The sequence below is a fragment of the Pteropus medius genome, unplaced genomic scaffold, assembly GCF_902729225.1.
Source record: "Pteropus medius unplaced genomic scaffold, Ma_sr-lr_union100, whole genome shotgun sequence".
Classification (NCBI taxonomy): Eukaryota; Metazoa; Chordata; class Mammalia; order Chiroptera; family Pteropodidae; genus Pteropus; species Pteropus medius.
The window spans coordinates 2,433,757-2,453,483 of NW_024347732.1; the positions used below are offsets into that span (position 1 = coordinate 2,433,757).

Sequence of the window (19,727 nt, forward strand, 5' to 3'; positions counted from 1 at the left end):
CCAGGATAGTAACCAATGTCACAGAGCCTCCTTGCTTGACACTTGTTGAAACTGATTCCTTAGGTGTCTCACTGAAGAATTTCCTTGCAGTACAATACAACAATGTGAATTTCCATCTATGCTTGCTGCTAAGTATACATGGAGTCAGGAGCTGGGGAGACCAGAATGCCATTGGAGGTCTATTTTGCTCCAGAGAAAGTGAGTGTTTGTGCCTCAATGATAAGTCTCATGTAGGTATCTTTAAAACATTATCCTATAATAGATTCTCATTATTATCTCCTTTTCTACTTGAACAGCAATGCCTCGCTCTTTGCTGTCTCATCAAATGTTAAATTATATGCTAATTATTCCTATGTCTGCAAATGCTTTCTAACCAAAGATCTCCAAAGGTTTTTCCACACTTTGGAGGCTAACCTACTGCATGAAAACTAAATACTGGAAGTAAGTGAGTTTCAGAACCAGGGAGGGAATTTACAGGGTTTGCGACTCAAACTAACTTTATTAGACTAGAGAGTTTTATAAAGCGCAATGCATAATTAGCACGTGGTAAAGAACTCTGGCTATTGACCTCAATACACAGCGGGAAATAAGGTCATAAAGATAATGGGGCCAGATCATGTCGGCCTGTAATCCATTGTTAGGACTTTGACTTACACTGTCAGTGAGGAAAAAAATGAGGTTTGGAGGGAAAAGGTGGTCATTCTTTTCCATTGGTGGCTAAGAGCAAAATTACCAATGATTAAAAGTGGATTCCCCAGTATTAGGTACTTCATCACACTGGGCATTGTCAGCGGGGCTTCCACAGACACCCTCAAGCACCACTGGATTGAGCTAAAGGTTCAGAGCACCCACAGCCTGCTCTTATGAATTAGCCCATGGACTGGAATCTGAGCAAGGACTTTAGCCTCATGCCAGTCACCTCCCTCTTCTTCTTTTACACTTGACCACTCCTACTTTCCCTAATCTTGTCTTCAGGAACTTATCAACTTTGAGTAAGCACAACAGTGGCTGTTCTGTGAGATGAGCAAAGTCCCTTATTTCTGCTGGGATGCCAGACCCTGGGGCCCCTCCCCTCAGCCTATGGACCCTGATGTACCTGTGAGCTAGCTCAGCTTTGCCTCTGAGTAGAAGAGAGCTTAAAAGAAAAAAAAGAGCATCACCCACAGCAGCCTTAGTGTTGCATTTTTTGCTGGCTCCTGAATTAGAAATTGATTTCCAGAACCAATATGGGGGTGGAAACGTGGCTACATTTCCATCCTGACCATATTTAAAGAGGACTTTAAGAAAACACGAGGCTTCTGCTTGATGGTTGATGAGAGGAGCTGGTTTTGTATATTAAAGCTGGCAATGTCTACTTTGCCAGTGATTGAATTTTAAAATATGAACAGGATTCAGAAAATAAAGGTTAATGTGTCACCCTATTGCAATGGTTATTGCTAACAGTAGAAAATAGTTATTACTGTGTTAACATTTCCAAGTGTTTATGTAAGCTACAGGCTATTAGCAAAATGGCTGCTCTCATTATGACAGATTAAATAGCAGTCATATAAATAATCATGCTCCATCCAAAACTTGCAAATAAACTCAACAGTACCTGAAAATATTTTAGCCTATATGTACAGCAGCCTTCTTTACAAAGTCCTCTTATAAGCTACTTTTTCATCATCCCCAGTTGTCTAGTGAAAGGTCTACATCTGTTGATGCTCAAGATTGTACTAATTGCCCATGATAAGGGGCATGTGCCTCTTCTCCATCACTCCAGTGAAGAGAGCTAAATTCATATAACTCCTGGCCTCCCTTTGCTCCTTTATTTACCACAGCCCTTGGGAGAAGGAGTAACTTATTTGATTGGTACATTTGTCAAGAACATCTCCACCTTGGCACGTGACCAGTTCTGGCCAATGGAATGTAAGTGAAAGTGGGGCATGCAATGTCAAGAATGGGCCCTTAAGCAAAGGTCTTGTCCTTCTTATCTGCTGAAATTCAGAGACAATGGCTAGAGCCAGTTTGGACTACAAGGTGGAAGTTGCATAGTAAGAACAGAGGGAGCCTGGGTCCATGACGACTGAAATTACCACACCAGCCTGGACTGCCAACCCAGACATTTACCTCAGAAATAAACTTCTGCTTCATTTTAGCCCATTATTTTGAATTCTCTGACAATCACAGACAGAATGGCCACAGATAGTCTAGGAATACAGGGGCAGGGGAAAGTGCAGCCCAAGAAAAGGACACTCTGATGGGTGTCCTTTATCAAATTAAAGAATGAAGTGATTAAGGGTAGATAGAACAGAAAGTAGATAAATGGGGGAGGGGAGACATGAATTTGGGGAACAAACAAGTCATGCTCTATATTTATACACTGAAATTTGTATTATGTACATATATAATGCTTCTTCATTAATAAGCATAAATATATTAAATGAGTTAATATTTAAAAGGACTTAGTCTCTGGCACATAGTAAATACTACATTGGTGTTATTAACTAAAAATAAATAAGAATGAATGATATGATGGTTAATTTTGTGTCAATTTGACTAGGATATGGTGCCCAGTAATTTAATCAAGCACTAGTCTCGAGGTTGCTGTGAAGGAACATTTAAGTAAAAATTACCCTTCATATAGTGGGTGGACTGATGGCCTTGAGAGCAAAAACTGAGGTTCCTTAAAGAAGTAATTCAGCCTCAAAATTGCAACATAGAAATTATTCCTGCTTTTCCATGCTGCTGGCTTGCCCTACAGATTTCCGACCTGCCAGTTCCCACAATTGCATGAGTCAATATCTTTAGGTGATAGAATGAGAGAGAGAGAGAGAGAGAGATGATAGACAGACAGATAGACTAAGTCCCCTATTGGTTCTGTTTCTCTGGAGAACCCTAACACAAATGGAGAGTTAAAATAGACCTGCACTAGAAGCCATTGGGATTTCCGTTTGTTGATAACTGAGAGGTGGGATGAGTCACCAGAGTAGAGTCAGACCACCATCACTCCCCATTCCTAACCTCCTCCCACAGCCCTGAGGAATAATCTTTCCAGGACCCCAAATGTTCAGTCACCTTCCTTCCCTTGCCAATGATTTAGAGAAGATGAAAGAGGCCAAGATTATAACAGTCTACCCCAGCACTGTAAATGCTTACAGGAATGGAGTTTCTTTTGGGGATGATGAAAATGTTCTAGAATAAGTTAGTGCTAATGGCTAAGCAACTTTGTGAATATACTAAATGACACCGAATTGTTCTTTAAAATGATTCATTTCATGTTATGTGAATTTCACCTCAATAATTTTTTAAAGGTGAGCTTTGTTATGTGAATTTTACCTCAATAAAAAAGTGGAAATGAAAATAAAAAGAAATATCTCCACTTCCTTCTTCCGCCTTGAGCTGCTTATAGAAAGCGCAAGCTCTCCTCCATGCCTACATATCATAAAGCTTACCCGGGAAGCATTTCCTGGTGGGCTAGACAGAGTTCAGTATTAAGGCCACTTGAGTAACAGACCTCAAGCCAAATCCATGAAGTAAGCTGCAATCAATACTAAAAGGAATGTTGTAGCCTCCATATTTACTTTGTTTTATTTCCAAACCTTAGCAAGGTATAAAGGCGGAAGGACCCCAGAGCTGAGAGTACCCACTCCCACTTATCTTGTCTCACATAACCACACATGCATCCCAAGCACAACGTAGTTAGGGAAATTTGGAAGCCTTGCCTGGAGTCATGAAATTTCTGCTGTTTTTGCAATACATGCTTTCTTATTGCCTGTCCTGTATGCTTTCCTAAAGATAAGTAAATCTAAAGCTGGGTACAGCCTGTTGTCCTGTGAGTTTGATTGTCGAGCTGAGTGATCTGGGCACAATTGTGCAATCGAATCAACTGCATCAATTGTAAAATATCACTTCTATCGTTCTATAACAGTATAAATATCTATGCGTACCAAATATTTCCATCAAGATAAAAATGATAACAGTAAAGATGAGGACCAAGATGTTGAAATGTGTTTCTACTCCCACCCTGTGCCTCTACCTGTGATGTTATACATATTTAAAACCACTCAGAAAATATTTTCAGTATTTTGCTGACATTTCCTCAAAAAAAAAAAAAATAAAGGAATTGTTTTGGTCTGCTTTGTTGGATTTTCATTATCTTCTCAAAAAGAGATTTATATGTTTATAAATCTAAAATATTTTTATGAAGATTAAATTACATTTAACACTTCAGGTTTTCAAGTAAGTAATAAACTCCAACAAATCATCGTCTGTGTTAATAGGATTTTTTTTCAGTTTTTTTCATGGAAGCTGTATTTGGAATTAGTCTTGCTTTCATGGATAACAAAGTATTTTAGGGATGGAAGATTTGAAATGGCTTGAAGCAAAGAACACAAACCAGCTATGGAAGAGTGTCATAGGAAACTAGTCTAAACAAAAACAAGTATTATACAAGGCAAGAAAAAATATTCCTTTGTTGAGTCCTTCCTTCAACAAAAATAGCATGTTTACAACGCCCCCTAGGGCCCAATACATTAATTTGGGACCAACTCAGAGAAACAGTGCCATCTGCTGATTATACGGTTTACTGCAAGTCAGAATTTCAACCTCGCCAACACGGTGATTTTACAACACTAAATTGCCCAAGCAATGACTGCACCACTCAGACAAAATGAGGGCAGGATTTTTTGACTTGCTCCTTTATTGTACACCTGTTAAATGGACAGGTAGGCTACTGGGAAGTGGAATTCTGCAGAGCAGAGCTGCTCAGGTTTTAATTTATCATTAATGATTTGGTCCTAATGAGGACGTGATTAAATGTAATTACATTGTCACCTACAGCAAGAATATTTTCAGGTGAAGATGTGTCAAGGGTGTATTTGTATAATTAGAAATGAATTATGTATGTGACTCAAATAATACCTCTCTTACTGACAGCTTTTGTCAGCTCACGCTGCAGACTGAGAGATCCTGGAAGCAAAGAGGAAGTATGTATGCTGCCAGAAGGCAAGAAAACATTGCTGGCTCTGCTTTTTTCCATGTCAAGTGCAGTTCCACGCTCAGCAATTGACTTAACAAATACCTTGAAACTGAGCAAGGAACCAATCATGTAAGTTAAGGAAGAAAAAGTGGTGAAGTACCTCATTCATTCATTCATTCATTCATTCATTCTATTACAAGTAGCTGTTTTTGTAACCATGTAAATCTTCACTTTTATTTTTTTTAATCTTCACTTCTTGAAAATTATTTTTTCTCTTCTCTTTTTTCTTGATTCAAACTGGACTTGAACTCGCTTGCTCTTTTCCTTATCCTTCTGCATGCTGCACAATCACTCCCTCAATCATTAAGCCCTTAGATCAGCATCAGTCTTAGGAATAAAGCCTCAGGTCTGCTGACCACAGAAACAGAGTTTCAATGAAACTGAAGATAACATCTTGCAGCTCCATACCCATGAAGGTGAACCTCACCATCACCCCACTGGATCCAGACAGAACGACACCATGACTGACATCAGGACCTGGGCCTCCTACCCTAGCCCCAACCAATCAGTGGTGCCCATGACCCCAACTTCCTTAGCTACTAATGAGTTTTCCCCTTTATAACTGTTGTTGGAAGAAACATCCAATCCTGTAGAGAATTTTAATGATTTTATTTGAGCCAAACTGCAAAATCTTAATGGATTGAGAAAACGCTCCTGAGAATGGCAGTTTTGCAGCTTATTTTACACATTAGAATCAAAGGAGGAGATGTAAGGAGGGTTACATAAATCCATTAGTGGTAGATAAGGGAGGAGGGAGAAAGCAAAGCTGGGAAATCTCGGGGATTGGATACAAAGTAAAATGGAGAGACACACACTTCTTTTACATTGGTAGGTACAGGAGAGTTCATAATTAACATTTGCAGCCCATAGAGATAGTATTCAGGGGACAAAATAACAATGAGAGATTCTGTAGTCTCCTGTGTGCTATAGATTGTGCCCTGAGAAGTCTGGTAAAAAAAGATTACCCTGACATTCCAAAGGTAAGTTATCTTAGATGCAAAAAGACAATAGATGGGCTCACTTAAAGGTAGATGGGCTCACTATTGTCCTTTGTCAGACAATAGATGGGCTCACTATTGTCCTTTGTCAGGAGAGTTACAGGCCCAGGATGTGACTACACACCATGACTTACATTTCGTTAGGAATTTTTATGTTCAGACCATCCTATGTGGTCGCTTTCAGTCTCTGAATTTGTAGGGTCCACCAATGTTGGCCTTCCCTGAGCTTGTCAGGTTCAGTATGTGGCCCACATAACCTATCCCCAAGAAGCTACCAGGGAGCCAGACCTTTGAGTGATAGCTCGCCTGTGTCCCAGAATTTGCAGCTCGCTAATAAACCTTACATTCTTTGCTGCAAAACCTGCACATATCTCTTTGGCTTAGATGAGCGCAGAAAGATGGACCCCTTTTTTGTCTCAAGAACTTTTGGTGCCAGGGACTATTCAAAGTCCTGTGTTACTGAAGAAAGGCCCAGTTGGGACCCCCAGAATAGAGGCCTCACAGTGTCCCCAGCTTCACTTTTCCTTGCCCTATAACTTAACAATAGATTGTCCCCAGTGGTTTCATCCAGAGCTTGGAATGTCCCGTCATGGAAAGTTGCCCCGAAACTTATGATTAATGCCCTTATGCTTACTGATCACAATCCTTCTGGTCTAGATTCTTTTAAGACTACTCCCATCTTTGTTCCTGGGTTGCTAATGCCACCAGAGGACCATGTTGCCAGAGGTACTGCTTGTGAAGCGCAACAGACCACCCCAACCCCAACCGTCATGCAGCCCCTAAAGCCTAGATTTTCCCTTAAATACCCTAAGCCAGACTGAGAAGGGAAGGCAGTTTTTGAAGGTGTTAACCTGCTGCCTTCTCAGATCACCAGTGTCCTGACAATAAAGGCTCATTCTAAATATCCCAACTCATGTGTTGGTCTATTGGCTGAGAGCAGCACAGGCAGCACGAGCTCCAGACTTGGCCGCCCTTCAGTTTCATTACTAACATGAGTAAGATAAAATCCCTACCCTCAAAGAATTCAGCCTAATAGAAGAGGGAGCCAGGTAAATAGAGAGTTACAGACAATATGTTAAGTGCCACATAGCAGAGCTATGAACTGGAAACATAGAAAAAGAAAAAAAAAAGATAAAAGAAATCTTATAAAGTGAGCATTTGCCACAGAACAGGTACTTTTTATATGCAACCTAGATATAAACTGGGTGCCTTTCAATATTTGGATTAAATGCGTTTGAACCCCCACAAACCCTGGCGTGCCAAAGTCCAAAGCTTTCTTCAATTCCCAAGGAATTACCATCATCTATGCTTCTCATTCTCTGTGCTCCCAAGTCACACATGCTGCATTTGTCCCATGCCACATGGATTCCCTCAGGAAACCCAGAGGCTAGAAATTTTGGCAAGACTTCAGGGTAAGGCAGAGATGAAGGGAGGAAGACTCCCCACACTATTTAGCAAATGGAGAACTATTTGGAGAACTAAATGGAGAATTGTTATTCAAATATTATTCAGTTCCTATCACTGGGAGTTTCTCTTATCTAACCCAGCTCCAGCCTCCCATGCATTCTCATCTGTCTCTCACCTTTCCTTCTCAAATTGCCATTATATTTTCAATTTTTCTCCCTCTATTTCACTTTGACAGCAACCAACACCGAAGGTCTTGAGAGGCTCACCCAAGTTTTTAATAGAGTGTTTTTCCAAATAAATACTAAGAGGAATTCTGATACAAGTTGTCAACATTGAGAAATGTCCAAACCTGGGGGTGGCTCCACAGTGTAGTGGTTAGCACTTCTGCTTTATATGCAGAAGGCATGGGTTCGCACCCCAGGTGGGGCCACGGACCATACCCCAGGTGCACCAGGCCCTGGGTGCCACCGTGAGTAGCAACAGCCATAGGTCATGGGTGGGAGGCGGAGGCGGAGGCGGGGGGCGGGAGGGAGCAGGGAATCAAAGAGGGGGGAAAAATATATAAAATGAAGTAAATATTTTAAAAAATGTCCAAACCTGTAGAGAATCTTTATAAGAGTTTATTTTAGCCAAACTGACAACATATGCCTGGGAGCAAGATCTCAAATGCTGTATAGAATAAGTTTTGCACCATTCTTTTATCCATTTGAAATTGAGGGGTAGTAAGAAAGAGTACATGCAGGTAAAAGAACATAAGGCAGGGACTGGATTACAGGACAATCAACAAGATTATGTGCTCTCTTGAGGGTGGCTATTTCAAAGGTATATTAACCTAGATGCACAGAAACAATGGATAGGGCTTACTTAAAGATAAATCTTTTACTAAAAAATTATAGGCCTGGGGCATGAGTATCCACCATGACCTGCCCAGGTAGGAATTTATGATCAGAACACTGTTACTTTCCATAGGTGCCCTTTTTTTGTCCAAAAAGCAGTCAAGATAGTATTTCTCTATCTCACTACCCATATATTATTTCATTTGTTTCACAACTACCCTTGGAGATATCATTGAACGAGTGGGAAAAGTCACTTTGTCTAAATCAATACTAATCTTCTCGTAGCATGCTAACGCATGCAAAGCACTTAGCATGTAGAAAACAGTAATAAGTACTTAATGTTATACATTATTATTTTTATCACTATAATATTTTAGTGGTTTTATCTTTTCTACCTACATTTACTACCTAGGTAATATCATCCAGTCTCATGACCATCTATATGCTGACAAATCCCAAATTTATCTCCAGCTTTGACCAATGCTACTTAACTCAAATGATCAAACTGCTTATTTGACTATCCAACAGGCCTATCAAACGCAACGTAATCAAAACTGAACTTCTGATTTCCCCCCATAAACCTCTCTCAGTCTGCCCATCTCATTAATTGGCAAAACATTTCCTCCCTTGGCTCAGGCCAAAAATCTTGGAGTCATTCTTGATTCTTTTTTCTACCTTATATTCAGTCCATTCACAAATCTTGTTGGCTCTGCCTTCGAAACTATCCAAAATTCAACCATTCCTTACTTAGTACTTCATGGCTGCCACCTGGTCTCAATACCATCTCCTTTAAACTGAATTATTTCAGAAGCCTCCTAACTCATCTCCTCACTTCCACCCAACATTCCACCAGTCTGTTCTCCTCACGGAGCAGTTCAGATCATGTCTTCCTCAGCGTAAATCCCAGTGCTTTCCCATCTCTCAGGACAAAAGCTAAAGCTCTCAAAATGGTCTTCAATGCCCTGTAATATCTGATCTCCCCCAGCACCAACACCTATTTGATCTCTTCTCTTACCACTCCTCAATCTCTCCACAATGGCCTCTGGCTATTTCTCAAACAGGTCAAACATTCCTTTAGCTGTATTCAGGCCTTTGCACTTGTGGCTCCTTCTGTCCAGAACATTTTTCCAAGAGAATGTCATGGTTCTTAATCCTCCACTTTTTTCAGGTCTCTGCATAAATCCACCCCATATAAATAGCAATTACCATTTTCACTTTACTGTCTCCCTTATTTTGCTTATTTCTCTTCATAGCACTTACCCTCATGTGCCATTTTACATGTGTATTAGTCTCTATGAGCTAGCAGAATCATAAGGGCAGAGACTTTGCCTGTTATATTCATTGTTGTATGCATAATTCTTAGGACAATGTCTAAAATGTACTAGGTACTCAGTAAATATTTATGGAATGATAAATTTAATCATTTAATCAAAATAAGGAAGGAAAGAGTTTCAGGAAGGAAGTGTTCACCAATAAATAATGTGAACAAAAGCCAAGATAAAAGTTGAAAAGGGTTCATTGCATTTGTTAACTAAGGAGTCACTGGGATGGAGGCCAATAGCTCTGGGTCGACAGTGATCAGGAAGTGGGAAAGGGAGAACACTCTTCTGAAAATGAATAGTGGTGACAGTTGCACAACATTGTGAATGTTCAAGTGGCAATTCTTTTGGGCACAGTTAACTTTCAAATGGGGTATAAAGCGAAACATACTTTAAAATTTTTTTTCATATTATCAGCTCATTCCATTCAATGATTACTCTCCCAGTATTTACAATTAGATGTCATCAATTATAATTATTAAAATGCTTTTCCTCAGCAATACCCCTATGGATAATGTCTTAGGTCAGGTCCCTTGGAAGAGACTGAGGCAGATTTGCATGCAGGGAGTTTGTTGAGAAGTGCTCTTAGGAACATCTGTAAGGGAGTAAGGGAAGCAGAAATGGACAAAGAGAAGAAAAACAGCAATAAAGCTGCAACGAAGGCCTCGACTGAGGACCTCTGGAGCCGAAACGGTCATTTAGAGTTGCCCTAAATAGAGGTAAGGGGGCTGGGCCTTTCTACCCTGCATCAACAAATCCCCGGATGCCAGCCACCCTGGAACGGAGTGTGACCTTGGTTAAGGCAGCTTCTGTCAGCTGAAGGCTATTCTTAGGGAGGGACTTGGCTATGTGTGGTCACAGGCAGCTGGGGAAATGAAGGAGGCAGTCTGGGCAGCACACTCTAACATTCACTACGGTTAAGACAGACAATAAAGTTGCTAGGCCCTCATCATTGTATTTTTTAAGAATTTTACACCAAATAATAATATGAGGCAAGTCAGATATTGAAAGAAGCTTTACATGTAAAGTCTCACATATAGAGGCTATACAAGGGTCAAGAAACGCCATTTTGCTTATTAGTTGATTACTTCCTCACTTACAAATTTGGTCCCATGCTTTCTGCTCATGAATTCTAGATGTACAACTGCCCAGGTATGGCACTATAAATCTAAAGAACTCAGAATCAATGATACATAATTGAGTATTTATTCAACACCTCAAAACACTATTCAGTCTAAAAGAAATTTTCCTAAATGGAAGCAAAAGCTGATTATAGAGGCCTCAACTGGAGAATAAGTAACTCCTTTTTCTTTCCTGACTCCAGTCTTCTAATGCTTACTTTGTGCATTAAAACTCTTTTTAATGTCAAAAATTATTATAGACACCCCTTGACATGAGGGTAGTTGAGCATTTATTTAGTGTACAAACAATGTTTGGTGGACACGGCTTTATCGACTGCATGTCAGTGCCCCATGAGTCTGAGGTCTCAAGTGAGAAACAGCTCTCTGAAGTGTCCCGCCATCCTTCATCTCCTGCCCCAACCTACTGACCATTCACGCTCGCACTGCCCTATAGCACTATTATCTCTAAGGTCTTCAGCATTTGCAAGTCTAGTCTCTGATTCTCTTTTTCCCTTTAGCTATAGTTTCAATTTATCAAGTTTTCAATGATCTCACACATTTTTATCTGGTACTCCTAATCAGATTAGACTTCCCCAGAATAGAGATTACATATTTTACCTATCTTATATTCCTTAAGAAAATTCCTTAGCGGGTACTTGATAAAAGTGTGCTAATTATAGAATTATTAATAAACAATTATATGATAAAAGTATGTCTTTAATGTTTCAACATTTAAGTATACAAAAAATTAAACAACTCCAAGAGTTTTGACCATTTATCAAAGATATACTTTGTAACCACATTTATTAAAATTTAAATAATTATATTTTTTCAAAATTACATTTACTACAGTTTTCAAAATTATATTTACTAGTTTTTTTTTTTAAAGAGAAGCAAGGGAATGTCATGAAGTAATCTTTCATTATGGAGCAGTAGTTTGATTGGTTATATTCTGAAAAAAGAATGATACATTTTCTCTTATTCTTTCAAGAAAAGGATCTGTAAGATTTAAATGATCTCCAGAAAAATGTTGCCATTGCTTCAGCTGTGACATGGAGAGAGGTTTCAGGGAGTTAAACTTCTGGTGATGTGGAACAAGCTGACAATTTCTAGAGATTGGAAATTTTTCCAATGAATCACCTGAAATAAGTAAAACAATGAGAAAATCCTTAAGCCAATCAATATCTTACTACATACTTTTTTAATTTTTTGATATAATGAGTTCATGCAATTTATTACATTTTGGTTTCTGACTTCAAGGACCTTAAGATCTAGTGAGAGAGATACACATTAAACAAATAATCATCCGAAGAGATATATTACAGGTCCACAATCCCTTGTCTAAAACATTTGGGGCCAAAACATTTGGGGCCAGATATGTTTCCAAATTCAGAAAATAACTGGAACAATCTGGAACAGCACTCCCTATTAATAATCAAGCCTATTAATATTCTGCATCAAATCATATAAATAGTCCTATAAAATGGGTTAAAGACGATTGATAAATTCACATCAATTTCAGTAAGGTTTTTGTCACCGAACAAGTTTGTTGCAAATTTATAAAGATAAAACAAGTTTTGTCCTATCAAGCTTTCTAGATTTCATAATTGAAGATAAGGGACTGTGAAGCTGTATTACAAACAAAAGTTAAAGGTATGAAATTGAGATACAGGGGGCATATAAGATACAGGCATATGAGTATATATAACAAGATAAACTGACTTGTTTTATTAAGATCTGAAAGATAAGAAGGCCAGAACTAGATGGGGAAGGGAAGTAAAACATTCCAAGAGAGGGACTTACAAAGGCTATGAAAGACAAAGGACATATGGCACAGCTGAGAATGACAGAGTCTAATGCAATTAGAGCCTAGAGGGCAAAGACAAAATAATGCAAGAAGAGAAGTTGGATAATGCAAGGTGAAGTGCACCTTCAAGGGCTGGAGTATGAAAAACACTGTAATCAAAGCATGAAAGGAAGAAGCTAGTGGTTACTCACTAAATCCATGGCTCTTAGGGTGCTTAGCCCATTTCCCAGCCTCCCTTACAGTAGATTCAACCACTGAGTTTGGCCTATGGAATGTGAACAGAAGTGACTTATAAAAATCCCCTACACCACATGGTTTTCTACTTTTTCTCTTCTCTCACCTGCTGGCTGGCAAGTGCAGGCAACCCTGCATGGAACTCTAACACCTAAAGGGATGGTAGAGCCGAAAGTAGAAGAAGCCTGGATCACAAAATCATGTTATAGAAGACTGTCCACTATTTTACTACTGTGACCTACTCCATGAGTGAGAAATACACTTCTGCTGTGGTAGGCCACGGTGCTTTTTGAGTTTCTTGTTACAACACTTACCCTACCCTAACTCACTACCTTAAAGATTTTAGCCTACCCAAAGAGCAATGGAAACTATTGAAGGTTTTATTTTTTAACCTTTTAATCATGATAAACTTCAAAAACATATAAAAACTGACACGATAAAGAAAAAATCTACAGGTTTATATTCCCTACCTTGAGTAACACTATCAACTAATAGCCAATCCTGTTTTATTTAGATCTCTTTCTCCACTTCTTTATTATTAAATATATAGCATATATCATTTCACCTGTAAATATTTCAGTCTGCATTTGCAAAAGGTAAAGACTACTCTTTAAATTTTATCACACCTAAAAAAACAATTGTTGGTTTACTTAATATCAAAATTCTGTCAATGTTCAAAATAATTGTGGCTTTAAGAGATGACACGATTGCTTTGAGAATCTAAGACAAGAGGATACCCTCAAAGTACTGATAAAACAACAACAACAACAACAACAACAACCAAACCCTATAAACTAGAATTGCATATACCTAGCAAAGATAGCATTTAAGGGAGGAAAAAAAATACACTTTGAAAAATCAAAGATTGAGAGTTAACCACTAATGGGCCTTTGTTGAAAAAAAAAGAACACAAAAAGTAGAAATGAATCAAAATACATCAATAATATAATAAATATAAATGACTAAATGCTCTAATTAAAAGAGAACAACAGAGTGGATAAAAAAGAAAACCGAGCTTTATGCTATTAAAAAAGAGACACCTAAAACATAAGAACACAGAAATACTTACAATAAAAGAATGAAAAAAGACACACCAGACAAATACCATAAGAAAGCTGGTGTAACATAGTAACAAGATATATGAAATGCCATTAGGGATAAAGAAATCACTACATAATAGTAAAATAAATAGACCATAATGAAAAAATAATCATAAAGAAGATATAAAATACATAAAACAAAAATTGATAGATCAAGAAAGTTTAATAAATCCACCGTCATATTGCGAGATTTTAACATATTTGTTTAAATAATAGATATATCTAACAAAAATTAGGTTATTAATAGAAAAACAGGCAAATGATATGAACAGATGGTTCATATCAAGGAAATATGGTTCTTAAACATAAGGAAATATTTCAGCTTCATTCATAGTAAGAGAAAAGCAAATTAAAACTAGACCAATATATATCTTTCTACTATCAGATTGGCAAAAATCCAATCATTTGATAATGGACTAAACTGACAAAGTTGTGAGGAAACAGCCATTTCAGTACATCGTTGGTAAACGATACAACCCCCATTGAAGGGCATTTTGGCAATATCTATTAAAATTACAAATGCTTATATTTCCTTCCCCAACAACACTGATAATTTACCTTATAATTATATTTGAATATATAAAAAAAATGTATAAATAAAGATATATACTGACTAGAAAGAAACTAACTGTACATCTGTGGGGGGCAGATAGATAAATCATAGTATATCCATATAATAGAGAATTATATAGCTTAGGGAAAAAACAATGAGGAAACCTTCTGTAATGATATGGAAAGATCTCGAAATACACTATTAAACAAAAAAGGTGCAGATCTATCTATATCTATCTATCATCTATCTATACATATATATACGTATAGATGTATATACGTATATATATGTATAGATAGATAAGATAGATATAGATAGATCTGTATATATATATATGTAGAGATAGATGATAGATAGATAGATAGATATAGATATATATACTATGCTACTCTTTATTGGGAGAAATTGAATATAGATAAGAATATATATATTCAGAGTTTGAATATAGATAAGAATATATATATTCAGAGTTTCTTGCATGTGCATAAAAATATATCTAGAAGGATACACAAAAAACTATACTGGTGGTTTCTTAAGGGGTAGAACGACTAGAAATTAGGAAGATGAAAATATTGTGGGAGGAAGTTTTCACCATATACATTTTATATTTTTAAATAATTGAGCCATGTAAATATATTACCAATTTATGAGACAAAACAGTAAAATTTTAAATCTGTAAGATAAGAATGATTTGGTAACAGAAAATTTGGTTAATATGGCAGAACTCTAAACTAAGTAATTAAGAAAATAGACATGGCTTTCATGCACAAAAGAAACAATTACAAAGTGATCAGATATCAGGCCAAACAGAGAGTATCTATAGTTATCAAAGAATCAATATCATGTAGACCATATTTCAGACTACAGTGCAGTAGCCAGAATTCAATAACAAAAACTAAAATACATTTTAAAATATTTTTCAATAATTCATGAGTCAAATAAATCATAATAGGAAATATCAAAATATTTAGAACTGAATACTAAAAAGACTGCATATCAAAGTTATGAGATTTAGCTTGAGGAAAATTCAGTCTTAAATACTCATTTCATAAAGAAGACTGAAAATCATAAAGCTAAGTATCCAATTCAATAAATAAGAACATTAAAGTAATTACAAAGAAAAAGAAGATATAATAAGAATAGAAATTTTTAAAATAGAAAACACAATAGATCAAATATTGATTTATATGAAATATGAATTCTTTTGTGTCAGTCTGAAACAGTCTAACTTCTTACACCTACTCAATATAATTTATTAAGTGACTTCCAACTACTGAACATTGTTCATGCAAGTCTTACTTGTGATCCAATTTCTATTTGAATGGTGTTAATTCTAGAGAGTTAAAGTTTTTAGCTTCACTTAAGCAGCACTAGCAGTTCATGAAGTACTGAGAAGTATGATGACCCATGCTAACTGCTCTAGGATGTATGAACGCTTATGATTAAGTTCTCCATGAAATAAACAGAGTAGAATTATTCTGTCAAGTGTATGTCTTTTGTGAAAAAGAAATAAAGATTAAAATCATTTTTCTAATTCTGAATCCATTATACTAGGATTTGAAAGACTTTTCTTAAATAAGTTAAATTTTTCACAACTGGTTCACTAAACTGAGAGAAGCAATAAGGTTCTAATTAATATTTTCTCAAATACCCATCTGGCAGTTGCCCTATGAACTGAGGGGAAAAAAATTAACACATGCAAATGCTCAATATTTTAGTTATTCTCTATTTAAATATCTTCAACTGCTGAAGAAAGATAAATTAACTTTACCATCGTAACAATTAAAATATAACAAACCTGTATGATCCTGTTCTCCTGTACAATCACAGTTAAGTAGGTCATGAGTAATACAATGTGAACTTTCGTTTAATGTGAACAAATTTTTAAGTTCCTCTACTGAAAACTGCATATATTCAGATGTCCTGGTGAGGTCTACAACTGCCCCAGAAAGACCTTGCTTACTGATCTGCCTTTGATAGATCTTTTCTTCTATGGTACCTGAAGAGAAAACATTCATTAGATTTCATTCCAATCTCTACATCTGCAATTTTTGTAGGGTAAAACATGCTGAGCATACTAGTTAAGAAAAGAACAATATTCCTGACATTGAAGCACAGATTAACAACAAAAAAAGTTTTTTTAATTATTCAAAGGAAATATATTTTTTTCACACTGAAGGGTTATTACCTGTGGTTAGGAGTCTGTAAATATGTACAGGATGTTTCTGACCATCCCTCCACACTCTAGACATTGCCTTAGAAAATAAATGAGAATTCTGAGTATGGTAGAAAATAATAGCCCTTTCCCCATAAGCAATTTACAGTAATACATTTAAGATTAGGAATTCTAAATTTTACTTATAGCTTCAGAAAACAAAGCCCAAGTATACTCAAGCATTCTCTACTTCATATCTTTTTCCTAGAACGAGAAAAGGATGCACACTCACTGCAGTGCTGTAAAATAACTGCAGGGATGACAGCAACAGTGGGAGGGTCTAACTGGATCAAAGGATGGGACAGTAAGTCTGGATAGCAAGAATGCAGAGAACCAAGAACAGCACGGGCATGGACAATGGTTTATGCCTAGCCCAAGCAGCTTATGACTCACCCCTAAGAATCCCTAAGATACCTGTAATCAGTTCAGGCTCTAGATAGATCCCTGTGGTTTCAGGAATTATCAATGATACTGTACAGCAAAGGGTAGACATTCGAACCCTGCACATTCCAGAGAAAAATCTGGCTTTCAGCCAGCTCCTGGGAGATAACCTCTAAACCCATGGAACATTCTGCCTGATAAGAGCACCTTTGGGATCACCTGGGACCTTGGGCCACATCGGACAGTTTATGGAAGCAATATGACTTAGGCGAGGCCTCGGGCCATGTAGGGTCAGCTTGACCTTAAAAGGGGTTGGGGACTGAATGACTAAGGTCAGGCACTGGGTACTCCATGCCTACATGACCGATCTCCAACAAAAACTCTAGATGCCAAGATGCGAGTCAACTTCTCTGACTGCCAGTATTCCATATACGTTGTCACTCATCAATGCTAGGAAAATTAAATGTTGTCCGTATAACTCCAGTAGGAGAGAACTGGAAGCTTGTGCCTGGTCTCTTCTGGACTCTGTTCTATGTGCCTTTTACCTTTACTGATTTTAGTCTGTATCCTTTCACTGTAATAAACCATAACCATGAATACAGCTGCTTCTCTAAGTTCTGTGCGTCCTTCCAGTGAATCATTAAACCTAAGGGTTATCTTAGGGTGCCCTTACACAGATACCTACTATGGCGCAAATCTATAGGTAGAAATCTCAAAATACATGCAGATGGACTATATTTTGAAGAAAACCAAAGGCTTCTTCTGAAATATTTTTCTAAACTAGCTAATTTTATATCTTTACTGTACCCTGCACGAACATTGATCACGGCATCTATACTTTATTGTCTTCCCCTGATGGTCATAAACATCACAAAGGCCCAACTGTGCAGTGAATTACAGCCTAGAAACATACAGGTTAGGTCTGAATCCCAGCTCCGCCTCTTATAAGCTATGTGACCTAGAATAAGCTTCCATAACTTCATCTGCTAAATGGAATCATACACACTTGCAGGATTATTGTGAAGACTGAATAGATGGAAAGCACTTAGCAGAGTGCCTGATGCAAAATATGAGCTCAATATGAAGCAGTTATCAAACATCATCATCATCTTTGTATCCTCAGCAGGTATTATATCCCCGGTAGGCATTCCATATTTATTTAATGCATAAATAGTCCTACCTGGATATCAGTGGCTGGATTCCAATCAATGTCATAGAGAATTAAGTGAGATCCTCCAATAAGGTTAAGTCCCACACCACCAGCTTTTGAACTTAACAAAAAAATAAAATCAGAAGAGTATTTACTATTGAAGCCATCAACAATTTGCTGCCTTTGAGAGATTGGTGTTTGTCCATCAAGTCTTGTATAAGCATATCCATGACGCTTGCATATTTCTTGTAAAATATTCAAAGTCTGTGTGTAGTTAGATACCAACACCACCCTGTCAACCAAAAAGATTCTTTATATATACAATTTAAATGCAATACTAGATTCTTTTAATTGAAAGAAAATACCAAATAATATTATTACTGATACTTATAGAACATGCAACAACGTATACATTAAAACACAGGTTCTCCTTTAAATTCAATTTTAAAGCTTTAAGATAGTGAAGTAAATACCCTTCTGCCTTCTTCCCCTCTCTGAAGTCACCCTAAAAACAGGAGAATGAGAAAAAGAAATGCAAACTCTATCTCTTGTAAAACAAGGAGACATTTATATATGAAAACAGAGAATAATGGAATAGTGACCTGCATATGAGTACAGAGAAGGTAAAACCTAAGTGTCCAAAGAGGGAGATTCTGATAAGAAACAAGTGCAAGTTCATTCACACTATAGAATCTTTTAAGGTATCTCAGAAGGAAGGAGACTGGCACGCTTATAAGATCACTAGTAGGTAGAACCTAGGCCCTACCCAAAGTAACCAGTTGATTTTTCTGGAGCTTGTTGTCTGGAGAAAGTAAACCAAAGAAAATTAGACCAGAAGACTTTAGATAAAAGGGATACAATGACTAATCAAAATGAAAGCCTGCATACTGGGTAAGATCCCAGTCCTCTTTTCCTGCCAACTCTCAGTACACCAGCAGTCAGGCATCTCTCTCACATCCCACCCCAGGAAAGTTATTATTGGAAGATTCATCTCTAGGATGACTTAAGTGACCCCAGAGAGAAGATCCACAGATAGAGAGTCCCTAAATAAAAATTCAACTTGCTGCCTGATTACCCAATGAGGGTGACCAGTCAACAAGCCCTGCCCATGCACATAGAACATTCAATTAATGTTTTACTGCCTCACTCTTAAATATGAATGGACACCAAGGATCACCAGCTATTTGAGGTGAGCCTTCGACATGAAAAATAGAAACAAAAACAAAAAAATAAAAAAAAGAAACCTAAGTATAAAACAGCAATGGAGAAAACAGAAGACAACTTTAGGAAAACAATTAGTATCTTCGAATAAGAGATAGCATTCACAAGAAGGAGAGGCAACAACAACAAAAAAAAATCATGAATAAGAAAAATATCTTAGAAATTTAAAATGATAGCCAAAATAAAATCTTAATTGGAGAGCTGGAAGATAATAACAAGACAGTCTGCTTGGAAATAGATTAAAAAGAAAAGTAATGACCAATAGGAGAGGAAAAAAATAAAAGAATTAAGGAATCAATCCATGAGGCTCAATATCTGGCAGAAATTCCAAAAAAGAAAAGAGGCGGGGAGGAGGGAGCGGGTGA

At 37.2% G+C, this 19,727-nt stretch overlaps 1 protein-coding gene across 10 annotated transcripts in view; it reads right to left on the bottom strand.

The window, feature by feature from the left end:
- The window catches only part of RAD54B (RAD54 homolog B), a 179,007-nt gene that overhangs the window by 80,170 nt on the left and 79,110 nt on the right, over positions 1 to 19,727 (bottom strand). For 5 of the 10 annotated variants that reach the window (XM_039877137.1, XM_039877140.1, XM_039877142.1 and 2 more), the window contains 4 exons: positions 18,172 to 18,433; positions 16,584 to 16,650; positions 16,194 to 16,394; positions 11,464 to 11,841 (listed from right to left, as the gene is read on the bottom strand). The exons of 1 other annotated variant lie outside the window; for it this stretch is intronic. In XM_039877137.1, coding sequence (XP_039733071.1) covers positions 11,624 to 11,841; positions 16,194 to 16,394; positions 16,584 to 16,650; positions 18,172 to 18,433 — 748 coding nt within the window. In that variant the 3' untranslated portion in view covers positions 11,464 to 11,623. Of the gene's footprint in view, positions 1 to 11,400; positions 11,842 to 12,699; positions 12,774 to 16,193; positions 16,395 to 16,583; positions 16,651 to 18,171; positions 18,434 to 19,727 lie in introns of those variants that run through there. 4 more of the 10 variants (XM_039877134.1, XM_039877133.1, XM_039877136.1 and 1 more) reach the window with 3 other exon arrangements.